This window comes from Pangasianodon hypophthalmus, chromosome 27 (genome assembly GCF_027358585.1).
Source record: "Pangasianodon hypophthalmus isolate fPanHyp1 chromosome 27, fPanHyp1.pri, whole genome shotgun sequence".
Lineage (NCBI taxonomy): Eukaryota > Metazoa > Chordata > Actinopteri > Siluriformes > Pangasiidae > Pangasianodon > Pangasianodon hypophthalmus.
In genome coordinates this window covers 14,374,381-14,387,747 of record NC_069736.1, presented here as the reverse complement: position 1 = coordinate 14,387,747, position 13,367 = coordinate 14,374,381, and the positions used below count along the sequence as shown (strand labels likewise).

The following is a 13,367-nucleotide window of genomic DNA, read 5'->3' as shown; positions in this document are numbered from 1 at the left end:
CACGTGATAACATGAACTGCTCACTAAATTTAGTATGTCTAAAGTTTTTTCTACATTTAACCTGCTAAAAAATATGAATTGTGTAATTCAGTTAGTTGGCTCAGATTGATTTGTGAAGATCGGCTTGTTTTGCTAGTTTTAGATTCAGCTTGCATAAAAGAATTTTTTTTTAAAATACGCACAAACAGCCCAATCTGAAGCATTTGCACTCAAGATACAGCACCTCAGTATTCATAACAGGAAATCTTCCACTACTGTAAAAGGCACGTTGGTCTGTTTTATTGATGGTTAAATGTTGTATTTCACTCAAAGTGTCCCTTGAATTGTGCTGTTGGTTGTTGGTGGGGGTAGCGGTGGGGTTTGGGGAGACTCGTCTTGGATGGATGTTTATTAAAATTCTGGCCATACGAAATGTTTTTCCTTCAGTATAAAAATCATATTCTGTCAGAGTCGTTTTGCGAGAATATTCAGCAGCGCTGTTCGGCTATTCGATATGAATTAAAGACATAAACAGGCAATTATAGCCTCACAGACCATGTTGCTTCCAGTATATTGATGCCAGCGGAGTTTATTTCTGATAGCCCTCATTAGATTCTCATAAATATGTTCAGCAGATGCGGTTCCTTATGCTGTAAACAGTGTAAGCAGGCCCTCGGATCACATGCAGACTACATGAAGTACGTTTCTGTCCAAACTGAAGTCAGCCAGAGAGCCATCAAGTGAGCAAAAACCACAGCGTCAGAATCTGGCTGACTCTCGAAAGACCCGAATCAGTGTCCTTTGAAAGGAGTCAATTACCTGAGGCGATGCCCTCCGTAAGGTTTCTAATGTAATATATGAGCTTAGCACGCTAAGATTATGTTATGTAAACATATATATTTGTCGACAGTACAGATTTCTCTCAAGAAAATCATGAATTAGGGCTTAGTTCATCAGGAAAGGCTTTGCCAACACTTAATAAGTAAGAACTGTCAATTAATTTTTTTGCGGAAAAGGTCATCGGTGCAATAAGACAATTTCAGCCACTGAATTGGTTATTAATTAAATTAAGATTTAATTATTAATTGAAAATTGACTAAACTCTCTAATCATTGGCACAGTGTTAAATTTGACAACTTTTTTTTTTTTTTTAGTTTTCAGTTATCAGGTTTGAGTTATCATGTTGCTGGAGGACACGTAATAATTTGAACAAATTTGTGATAAGCGATCTCTGTTATGCCGTATTTTGCCTACTCTAAAAAGCCCCGTAGAAATAACCCCAGGTAATATATATCCTGTCCAAATTGACATGTTGATAAAAATTCCATTATATCCTGTGGGGAGAGAGATTTTCTGCTTATCCTTTACTGTAAAGTCACTCCAGGAAGGGCTGTTGTCTGTCGTCTGCTGCTGAAACCAAAATTTTGAGTTTAAAACCCAAAATAACAAGTTGCAAATTCGTCTCGAGCGCAGCGATAGTTTGAATTAACGAGGTGTATAGAGTACGCATAGAACATTTGGTGTGATGACCATGTGTAAATCAGTAATACTTTAGGATCTTTCTGTCATAATTACATGACCCTGCTTCTCAATGTAAAACTAATCCTGTCTGAATAGGGCTCGGAAATAAAAAATCCTTTTATCAAGAAGAGCAAGAGAGGCTTTGGGAAGCCATGTTTAATTCTCTCTTAAATTGGAGCACCGGGTTGCCTTACAAATTTCCACTGGCAGATATGGCTTCCTGAAGCTCTTCTCCTTATTGATAAAAGGAAATACATTTCTGTGACTTTGACAGGGTGTTATTATATATGCTCGTACTAGCTAGCTAGTATTATAATAGTCAAACAACTAAATAACCGATATCTTTTCTAGGAGATACCAAACATTTCAATTTAAAAAAATCAGTGTGATTGTAGTGAAAAAGGTTGCTCATGTTACTCTTAATCAAAGAAGTTAAGAGTATTACAGCATATTTCTACAGCAACCATGAAGCTGCACTGTTAGTGTACATACTACATGTTACTATTAATTGCAAAATGACTGCGCAAAGATGGAAAATTCTCACCCTTTGTTCCTGATTTTTATTCACTGCGGAAAATCACATTATATTTCATTATATTTCCCAAGGTATCCCTAAGAATATTTATTTAGTTATTGTTTTGGTTTAGTCGTGACAAACATTTTTCATCTTGTCAATTCAAAACCATTGATTTCCATTGCTCATTTGATTTCGGCTGGATTGACTGTTGCAACACAGTGATACACACTCGAAAGAGAGGTGTTTCCCTCCTAGAATGCAGACGCTAACCGATCTGTGACAGCAGTCATTCTGAATCAGACGGGCATAAAGAAACGCCAACAAGCAGCTTTTCACCGAAGGTATGGCAGCTTGAGTTAATCGTTGCAGCTGTAACCAAAGCTCAGCATTTCTTCAACAAAACAAGTCGGCAGACAAAAAAAAGTGGCAACTGTAATGAATAGCGCTCTTATGGAGCTCAGATCAGCCAGGAGGGCCTTAATCTGCTTTATCTGTCCAGATCAATGCTCTGGCTGATAGAATTGCATGGACATATTGAAAGAGAGGAGGAAGAGAATTTTTCTCCACTCATTTGCTGGCAAGAACCGTCTCCGTACTTCTTTAGAGCAAGTTGTTATGGCGACTTGGCCCAGAGTTTTGGGACGCCATCGCCATGGGAACCAGTAGACGAAAAAGACCCAAATAGTGTGAGACAAAGAGCTTGTTTTCCCTCAGGTTTTTTTTTTTTTTTTTCAGTTTGCTCTCTTTTTGTGTTTGGAGTGCAAGTTTGCATCAAGCGTTCCTGTGAGAGAAAATCCTTGGTCTCAAATCTCTTTTTGAAAGTAAATGATCATGATAATTAACATGTAAATCCTCCAAACATGGATACTGATCGAGCCCCTCCGTTTGCCTTCAAATGTTACGCTCACTGTTCTATGAGCATTCTTCTGAACCTCTGCCCTATGACTCCTTCTATGAGAAAACCTTTGAAAGGTTTTAGCATTTCATTGAGGCAGATGCTTAAAATGGAGGAGACCTGATTTAAGGCTGATTTATACACTATAAGGCCAAAAGTTTATGAACACCTGACCATCACACCCATATATGGTTCTTCTCCAAACGTCTCCAAATGTCTTTGTATGATGTAGTATTACAATTTCCCTTCACTGGAACCAAGAGGCCCAAACCTGTAAATGTAGTGCACAGCGTGACGTGTATATCTACACTACTGTGCATCACAGTCTTCAGGAGAAAACTGTGACCAGATACTGTGGCCCAGTGCAGCTCACATGTACCAATATTTTATTTATATACAATTATATAACACCAAAAATAGTGTTTCAGTTCATGGTTTGAGCTAGTTAGCATGGATGTTGGGTGAAAGTTTGCTAGTTTAAAAATAAACTGCCTTTCAGAGACGTTATATGGTGGGCGGGGCTTATTACAGCATGGCTCTTGCCTTTGACTCGTTTTCTGTTTTGTGAAAAATCCTAAACTGCTCCTTGTCTAATAGTGCATTATCAGTGATTTAGAAGTAGATTTTTAATACTGTTCCGCTTCTTCTTCTCTAATCATTGTGCAGTAAACACCCAACTCTCATTCAGTTTTTCAGTTTCAGCTCTCTAGTGGACACATTCACGTTATGTACAAGTATGATTTTTAGGCAGTTATGCGATCGCCCTCTCATATGTTCACACACACACACACACACACACACACACACAAGTATAAATCAGATCTTAGACAGCTAAATTTGCATAAATCTGTGTATTGGAGATGCACTGGCAATGGTGCACGTGAAGGTGAACGCTATGCTCTTCGTTTGTAACCATTTATCAACATAAGAAGACACCTTCTCAGTCAATAGAGTCATTAGAATTCCCAGTGGGCTCCGTCTATCCATACTGCTTCCTTTTTCCAGGCTCATTAAAGAGTGTTCAAAGTGAAATCAATCCTGGTTTATAGGCCAACTGGTGTGTGTGCGCGTGCACATGTGTGTGCATGCGTGTGTAAGCATGCGTGTGTGCTCGTGCATGCATGCATGCGTTTTATCTTAGCTCACTTTTCAGACATTTTAAAAGTTGCTTCACTTCACCATATTGAAATTGAATTTGTCCATTAGTCACATTCATATGTTCTATACACCTGAACCTGTAACTTACTATATTAAAGGCTGAATCTTAAATTAAAGAGAGCAATAGAAGCAGCACTGTTGAATTTTTTCAAACCCGATTGGTCAGAAGGTGTTGATTTAAGTTTTCTAAGAGCAGTTCTGACAGTACTGCTGGCTACAGTTCAAATCACAGGATTATATTAATACACCCTTTCTAATACATTATTGTTGTTTCTATGGTAACAGCTCATTCACAGGACTTGTACAGCAGATGCTCCACATAATCTAAGTATTATAATAATAAATGGATGAACAATAATGATGTTACCACATTTTTTTATCCCTATATGGTGCCCAGTGCAGTTCCATTCTACTTGTTGCCTTCTTCAATTTCAACTTCAACTTTATTGTCCCTCTAGGGGATACTATTTTTGCAGCAAAGTGCCATGCCATAACCACGTCAATACAAAGTTTTTGTATTAATACAAAAAACATAAACATATACTACCGTAAAGATATTCTACCGCAAATATATTGTGTATTTTATATACAATATGTATATTAATTGTTTGCTATATATATATATATATATATACACACAATAAGAAAATAGGTAAATTCTATGAAAGGCAATTTTCATGGGTATAAATGGCCCCTGCTTTGTAGCCTCCTCTTTTTCCTGCACATGCAACCAAGCACATCAGCCAGGAAACAAAGACGGCTGTGGATGCAGGGTAACCAAGCAACCGAGTTAGGTGAGATAATTTCACACTTTTCCTTTATGAGTTGTCTTGATGCCAGTCACTGAATATATTAATTACATTCCTGAGAACTGGTGTCACGTTCGGAAGTTGTCCTTTTTGTCCTTTTTTTTGGAAGGAAAAAAGGTTCATTTTCAAGTCCAAAATCTGACCTGCAAAAAAAAGAGCTCAGCTGCAGGTGCGGTTTAACAGGGCAACCTTTATTTTACTCACCAATACCTGAAAATGTAACTTCTAGCTTACAGGACTTGCTGCTGGCGATTAGATTCACTATTCAACTTGAGGCTCAAACATGCAAGGCTGTATCTCCTTGATGTTGCTTGTGTTCCATTATTACTGAGATGTTTCCAATTTGCATATTCATCGCCTCTAGATACGCTAATGAGATACGCCTCTGTGCCTATACTTTTTTTAGTCTAAGTTGAAAAAAATGTTATGGTCGTCAAAACATGGGTGGCTTTAAAGCTGCCACTCAACCCACACATTTGCATTCTGGGTTGATTTAAAGTCCTCTGATGTGGATCCAAGTGCATACTGTGGTCTAGTGCTATAAAGCAGGTCCCTGCCCAAAGCTGTTTTCCATTGCATTGTTTTTAAGATTTTTTTTTACATTTTTTATAGCCAATAGGCTACGTTTTTTCCACTTTGCATCAAAGAAGAGGTCATATCTTGGGAACTGGGTTTGTCAGCCTCACTCTGAAATTGTTCACAGTCATATCTCAAGGGTTCAAGAGGCTCTTGACTAGCGCAATCGATATTAGCACTGTCCATGTTACAGGAGTCAAGTTACACAGTCTGCTTATCAATGATACCTGTCTCAGAATTGTTCATCTGAACAAAGTTCACTTTCTGTAGTCGCGCTCTTTCTGGTGAACTACACTATATAGCCAGAAGTTTGTGTACACCTGACCATGTCACACATATGTGGCTGCAGCATCAAATCAGTAGGTTATTTGGCCTGCCAGTATTTTGCTTGTTTAAAGTTAACTTTGTCGTGAATTAGGGTTTGGAAGCTAGCTTGCCAGGTTAGCTGGAAAACCAGGGCAAGCTCAGGTTTGATAGGGTTGTAGAGAATCCAGTGACAGGCTTGTTTGATCAAAATATGTTGGTCACAAACATTCCAGGTCCAGGCAATGGACATGACCAGGGACTGCTTTATTTACACACTGGGGTCAATAAACTTAAAATACATTCTTTTTAGGCATTTGGAATTATTATAACATCAACAGACCAGTAGGTCTGCCATGTCAGTATTTTGTGTTTATAGATAAATTGTTAGAACTGGCCAAGTAGTTGGTTTCTAGCTAGCTACCAAACTAAAGTTTATGAGTTGCACTAGTGACCATAGATTCTGGGTTTTGTGTACATGGCTATGGATGGGACGTCAGGTCGAAGAAAAAGAAAGAAAGCATTCCAGTTCACTCTGTAACTGCTAGAGGTCACATTTTTATTGGTTTACTGGTCTTTAAGGCATTAATGGAAAGAGCTGGTGAACATAAGATTTTGGAATTTCACACTCTCTGGTAGAAAGTGCTACAGCAAGCTAATTTGGCCAAAATATTTTGTAACGTGGGTTGTCCTGCGCTCTTCTCCACTGCACAGATTAATTTCACGGCTGTGAGTACCAAGTCAATACACATTCAGAGAGAATTCAAGGCCGTGTCCCAAACTGCATAATGTGCTCTAAGTAGTAAGGCTAAATAGCAATGACACCAATGGTGCAATGTCAAATAGCCAATCCTTGAAAGGTGTAATGGACCGAATTATGGCCAGTGTACTTATGAGGTCATGTCAAGTCATTTTGGATCATTTCTATTGGTCCATGTGTAATGAAACATTCCCACAGTTTTATTAGTAAGATCTTTCCAGCATAAAAGGCAATATAAAAAAAAAATAGAAAAATTCTCATGACACAATGAAGTATTGGCACTTCAACTGGATCACTTTATAAACCATAAGTTTACATCATGTGTAATAATTTCACTAAAATTAAAATCGAGTTGAATATTTAATTGTGTGCCTTAATTTAATAAAGCACCTTACAAAGAGCCCATTATAAACCTCATTATAATCGAATCAGTATTTAGACGAATGAAAGGAAAGCTTTTTAAAGAAACCTGAAGGTCGCTGGGCAGTATAGTGAGGAGGACGCAGACAGGACAAGACTTCCTTCCTCTTCAGAAAAGAGTCCTTATGTCCTCTTCTCAACTCACTTTAAAGATCTTTTAATCCTTTGTCCTTGATCAAGCCTTTCCACATTCGCTTGGCTCAATCCTTCTTATCTCTGTACATACTTAAATGCATTTTAGCATGCTTTATAACTCCTAAAACAGGGGGAAAAAAAGAAAAATAGTAATAAACATCACGTTTTGCCTACAGTATTCTCCTGCTGAGCTCAGGCCTGTGAATCTTGATATTTTTTGCATCATTTCTTTCTGTTACCTAATGCTTGAATATTTCACGCAAGACCGAATGGCATCCTTCAGAATTCTGTATTCAAAATGGCACCTTGTCACATTGTTGACAACAAATCTCTTGATTTTACTTCATCCAAAGCTTGACTGAAAAGCCTGTGTACTTCATTAAATATCAGAACATTACGAGGAAAATGATTGAAGATACAATGGAAGGGAAGTGAGATAGAGCGCAGGGTATATGTGGCACAGCTACATGTGATAAGGTGGTGTTCATACTGGTCGATACTACTATTATGAACCACAATGCTCATAAACTGGAGTATAAGACAGGTAGGTTTGTTGATGGGGCAATTATTTTTTCAGTGATGTTTGTTAGTGGAAAATACAAATTGCCGTTACTAAACAAGAAACATTCTTTCTCAAAAAAAAAAGCACATTAAGCACATTACAACCAGATTCCTTGATCACACGAGTCAAGAGTATATGCAAAGGCCTTGATTTACTAAGAACTAGTGGTGTAATGATAGATCGTGACACAATGCATCGTGATACACAATTGTGACAATGTGCATCGTAGAAATGTGAGATGTCACGATGTATTGTTACACCCCTAGTTCTTAGTAAATCAAGGCATTTGTGTATACACATGACTGAGTGATCTTACTGTAATCTGCTTATCTGTGGTATGTTACAGGTCATTTACAAAAAGTGCTAATTGTTATCGTTAGCTGTGGCAAAGTTTGACCTCAAAGCCAACAATGTAAATGGAACCCGCCACAGTATAATGCTAATTATACAGACACAAAGCTTAATCATCCAATATACAAACCAAATTAATGAGTGTAGACATGTTTGGATGCATCTGTAAATGTCAAAAAATAAATATATAAACAAAAAAAAACTAAATGCATCAGAGGTGTGAAAGTGTGGTGAATATCTAATATAAAACTTCAATACAATCTTTATCCATATTTAGTACCTGGCATTTGGTTGTATTCATTTCATATTAAAGGAGACTTTTGGGTTTAGTAAATCACACTGAGGGTGCAAAATCATTTATTAGTATAGACACCATTCTGCATTTTGCACTTTTAGGTATAAATGCCCCATATTATACATTCGTTAAGGCAAACATCTCAGTAGACATCTCAGCAATCCTCAGTAGACCTTGTTAGGGCCTTGCGCATTTTTTGTGAGTGTTGTCAAGTATGCATTCCCAAATCTTTTGTAAATAATGGCAAGAGTTGGTTGCCAGCAAACTATAAACAATAAAACACAAAAAACTTCTGCTGAACTCAAGTGTACCAGTTTATAATCTGGGAAAGCCACTGTTCCACTGAGAACTTCCTCCATCCTACATCTGCCCCTCTATGAAGGACCAGCCCAAAGCTGGTCTGCTATCTTACTTGTCACAGTTCAACAAAATTCAGTTGCTGCAAGAAGTCCATTTCATTGGCAGGCCAAGTAATCTTGTTAGACAGGTCGGATTTGGCCTCACCAACCCCAGTCTTCCAGAGAAGAATGTGCCACACAGCCTGCCTCTCCACTATACTGATGTTCATTGGGAAGCTCATGCTAGCTTCTCTGTTGTTATGCTACCCTCACTGATTAAGCCTCATTACTTAGTGAAGGATTTCATTTCCCAACCAGCAGAGGAGCCTGCCATGACACTAACAGCCACCCAGCCAGTGCCTGTTTCTCATGCTAATCACTTCATTTGCAACTGTTGTTTGTAATGCTAGTTCAAGCCGCTGCTCATTCACTCACCTTCAGATCATGGCAACTGCTCCTTGTAAGAGTACCCATAGATCAAAATTTTTCATTACACTCTGTCCTTGTTCTCTCTGCAGAGACCCAGCAAGGATTATGAATTCTTGTTGACTCATGAAGTACTTTAATTCCAGAGTTAATGTAACAGATTAAAAGAAAAAGAAAGAAAGAAAGTCTGATGCACCCCCACCACTTACTCAGAACACACATTTTCTCAAGAGCCCTTGCTGGAAAATTATTACTCCCAGCTCCGAAGAAATGCTAATGGACCCAAAATGTAGTTCAATATGGTTAATGTAACAATATATATCACTGAATTAAGAAGATCCATGCTGTTATTTTTGAAAATGATATTTGCTTTCTTCGTGACTCCTGTTCCGTGATTTACCTTTCACATTGCATTACTGCAGTGTTTGATCACTCGCTTTGCATTGTTTGATCCCTCCTACTCACGCAATGATTTTTCCCCCCTCTGGGCGCATTTCAATACAACGATTCTAATGGAAGTGTTCTTCTATCCTCATTTCTCTACATAGCAATGCGCTTGAGGAGCAACTTATTAATTATCACAATCCTCTGATCAATTTGCCGGGTAATTCCAAATGTGAAATAGGCCTGTGCATCATTTAAACAATTTCAAAAGTTAAAGTGACTTCAAACAAGAACACCAGGTCTGCAATTACATTTTATCACTGTCAGGCTCTCTCGGTAATGCAAAGGATGCTGTTATCTTCCCCATCCCTATACTGATGTCTCTGGCTGTCAGGTTTAATTCTTAATTTTGCTTTCAAAGAGAAATTTATGACTAATTTGGGGGAAGGGGGAGGAGGGTGGTGGTGGTTTCATCCTCTTTATAACAGAAAAACATTGTAAGCTACATTAGCATTCCTGTCAAGCAGCACAGTGTACAATCCAGAATTTTTTTTTTTTTTTTTTGGGGGAGGGTGGTGCTCCTTTTTTAAAATGCATTAAGATTGGCAGGTTTTGGTTATTATGATCTCAAATGCATGGTGCCAAGTGGTCCACTACTGATAGCAACCTTTTGGGAAAGTAGTTCAGCCAAGAATTTCAAGATTAGCATCAAGTTAAAGATAGTAATGGGAATTTATAGCAATACTAAGTTGTAAAACGGAATTACTGGGGAATATCAAAGATATTGACAAAAAAAATGCACTGGAGACTGAAGCCACATTTACTTACTATGTCCTGTAACTTGGCGATGCAGCAACAGATAATTTATTACCCTAATAAGAAGTTGAATGAAGAAGGCTTCTGGTTTCTGGTTTTCATTTCAAAAAGAATACAAAATGATGAACAGTTATGTATTATCTCGTGCAAGCTTGTATGAAGTCATTGCCCTGAAGCAGCCAGTGTGATAGGAAGTGGATTGGGTGGGGTGGAGGGGAGGGGACCCATCCACATCTGTCCACCTGTATTCTGGAAAGGCTTTGCAGAAACACTCTTTAGCGGCTAATGTGTTTGTAATGGATTGGCTTTCACAGGCATTAGCTCATCCCTTTAGGAGGTATTCATTTCTCGCTCTGCAGTCTACAATTGTGCCAAAGGTGCGCAGACCTTGGAGCAAGAGCGAAACTGAATCCAGCCATTTACAATCAGAGTGCCTCCATTGAAAGCGAAGAAGATAGTAACCTTCAACTACAGAACGGAGTGGGCAGAAACTGGTTGTGTAACAGAAATGCGGGAGGGATGTGAGCAACTTTCTAATGGTGTTGCCAAAAGAAAAATCATTATTTAGCGAAGGAAGTCCCACATATGCAGATTTCTTTTCTTTCTTTGTAAGCTGTTGCGAAGCCATTCTCTGAAGTAAGTGTTGTACAAGTGCCACCCCATCCCCCTCTTTCATTCAAATGTATTTCTGAGCAAGTCTGAGGATGGGGAAGGAGAGCAGGGCTAATTCACCAATGATCTTTTCTCTAATCCCCCATTTCTGTCTCTGCCTGAAGGCGTTCAAGTAATGCAACCCTCCCCCACTACACCCCAGGAACACACACACACACACACACACAGACACAGAAATGCACTGTGTCTGCCTGAACACGTCCACAGGGAGAAGATAAATGGAGCAGGAGAGTTTGTAGTCAGCCTGGTGTCAATGTCCTGGGAGGCCTGTGTTTTCACACAGGCTAGGAACTAAAGTAGTGATTATAAAGCTCAGGCAAGGTGTGGTGAGACAGGGTGGTGTCTGGTCTTTGTCTCCGGGTGGGTGGAGCGACTGGAACTGCTAGGAGGAGTCAAGCTCAGGAGCAGGAGAGACAGAGTGGAAGGGGTTCGTTCACAGAATAAGAGAGCACAGAGAGTTTCAGCATGCTGGAACGCACACACTGGTTGAAGTTCTCGCCGGGATTCACTCTACCCTCAGTGTTTGTTTTCTAAGGGATTGTGACATGGATGGATTAAGCGGGACCTTTGATCAACTCGGATAAGTTTTGGAAACTTGGTGTGGGAATACAAGTTCTTTCAAAGATCCACTCTCCTGACTTCTGGTTTAGATCCTTTTGGGATTATCACTTAATTTTCATGGATATTCTTTTGTGTGGGCCACAAATGTGTTTTAGTTGAGCTGGACTGCAAAGTAGTAGTAATATGGGACATTCTATTACTCTACTACACCTGAAAGACAGTCTCTGGCTTCTCTGTTCACTGCTTCTTCTGATAAGTATGTTGCATTTGCTCTCTTTTTTAAACCAGCTTTGCATATTTCACATGTAATAGCTTGCAGAGATGTTTTTGTTTATGGTTTTCTGATTGTTCCTTGTTATTTTGCATGTGTCGCTGTGACCTTTATGGTGGTTTAATTTTTGTAATTATTGTCAGTCTGAAAGATTTATAAATTGATCTATAAATTGACTATAAATTGATCTGTGCTGTGGCTAGTTTTTGCTTCAGGTTTGCGGTTTTATCAAGGTATCTCAGTTTCTTCTGGTCTATTCTTAGCTACAATCAAAGTATGGTGCAGACATTGAGAAATTAATTTATCTATGTATGTGCCTAGACACTGGACAGTGATGTCTTTGCATACAGTGTCTTTGCACAAACTGTCCAACATCTGCAAACAGCTGAATGACATGAACCTCTATTAAAGATAGCTTGCTTATCCCCTTGTTTACTATTCAGAATATGCATTTATCTCACTTTAGCAAAAAAAAAAAAAAAGAAAACTTTTCATCTTTTTTTCTCCATCTAAGTATAACCATGCTTAAAACTCTGTCAGTGTGTGCCCACTAACTGTTATTGTTCTTGAGTTCATTGACTCTGCTTGGAAATTTACTAAGCAGTGTCTCAGTCAGTGTGATGTCCTGCATATGTGGTTCCTGTTCAAAGCTACAGCTATCTTACATTTCTCTTTGTTTTCTCTGCAGTTGCAGGTAAAGTTTCCCCCACCAGCTATGATGCCCTGCTCAATGTCCCTGCTGCTACTGCCACCTCCAGCCCCCCAGACCTCTACCTTCCTGCCAGCTTCAAGCTCTTCAACACTCAACTGGCCTTCTTTCTTCAAGAGAGCCGAACTCCAGCCCGAAATGTCCCTGGTGGCCACCCCTTGCATCGTTCTGAGAGCTTTGTGGTCTTTCAGACCAGGGAGTTACCCTCAGTCAACATCTCTTTGGGTCCTTTCACCCAGGACCAGACTCTTTCCAAAGATCTTTTACAGCCATCAAGTCCCCTGGATATCCCGGGTAGGCTGACAGTCAACTGGAAGGTACGAGCCTTTATCGTACAGTCAAAGGTCTTCGCAAGCAATCCAGTGGTCCAGGTGCTGTTTTACATTGCAGGCCGAGACTGGGACGATTTTAAGGTCCAGGACAAGCTGCCTTGTGTGAGGTTACATGCCTTCCGGGATGTTCGTGAGATCAAGACTTCTTGCAGGCTCCAGGGTAACTTGGCACAGTGCTTGGCCCAGCTGGACCTTCCTTCTACCTGGTTCAATGTCAACGTGGCGCCTTTGGGCCGCAGGAAGCCCTCAGTTGCAGACGTTCTGGAGATGACTGGGGAAACCCTCCAGGCGGAGCTCTACTACACCCTCCATGATCCAGACAGTAATGGGGAGTGCGGTGAAAGTTACCCCAGACGAGGAGGAGGGTCCAGGGGGGAGAGCACATCCCAGCAGCCACTACTTCGGATTGGGAGCATCAGCCTGTACCAGGCCAGTCAGGAACAACTTGTAGTGGACAAGCAACTGGACAAGAATCTCTTCTTGAGACTACCTGACAAACCGTTAAAGCCTGGCGAGACACTCAACATCTACCTGTATTTGGTGCCAAACTCAACAGTGGAACAGTTCACTCTCAAGT

The 13,367-nt window shown here is 39.7% G+C and overlaps 1 protein-coding gene across 3 annotated transcripts in view; it reads left to right on the top strand.

Annotated features, from left to right (window-relative positions):
* The window catches only part of tmem132e (transmembrane protein 132E), a 237,534-nt gene that overhangs the window by 149,058 nt on the left and 75,109 nt on the right, over positions 1–13,367 (top strand). For 2 of the 3 annotated variants that reach the window (XM_034300633.2, XM_026922019.3), the window contains exon 2: positions 12,438–13,365. In XM_034300633.2, coding sequence (XP_034156524.1) covers positions 12,438–13,365 — 928 coding nt within the window. Of the gene's footprint in view, positions 1–10,510; positions 11,735–12,437; positions 13,366–13,367 lie in introns of those variants that run through there. The other variant, XM_026922018.3, reaches the window with a different exon arrangement.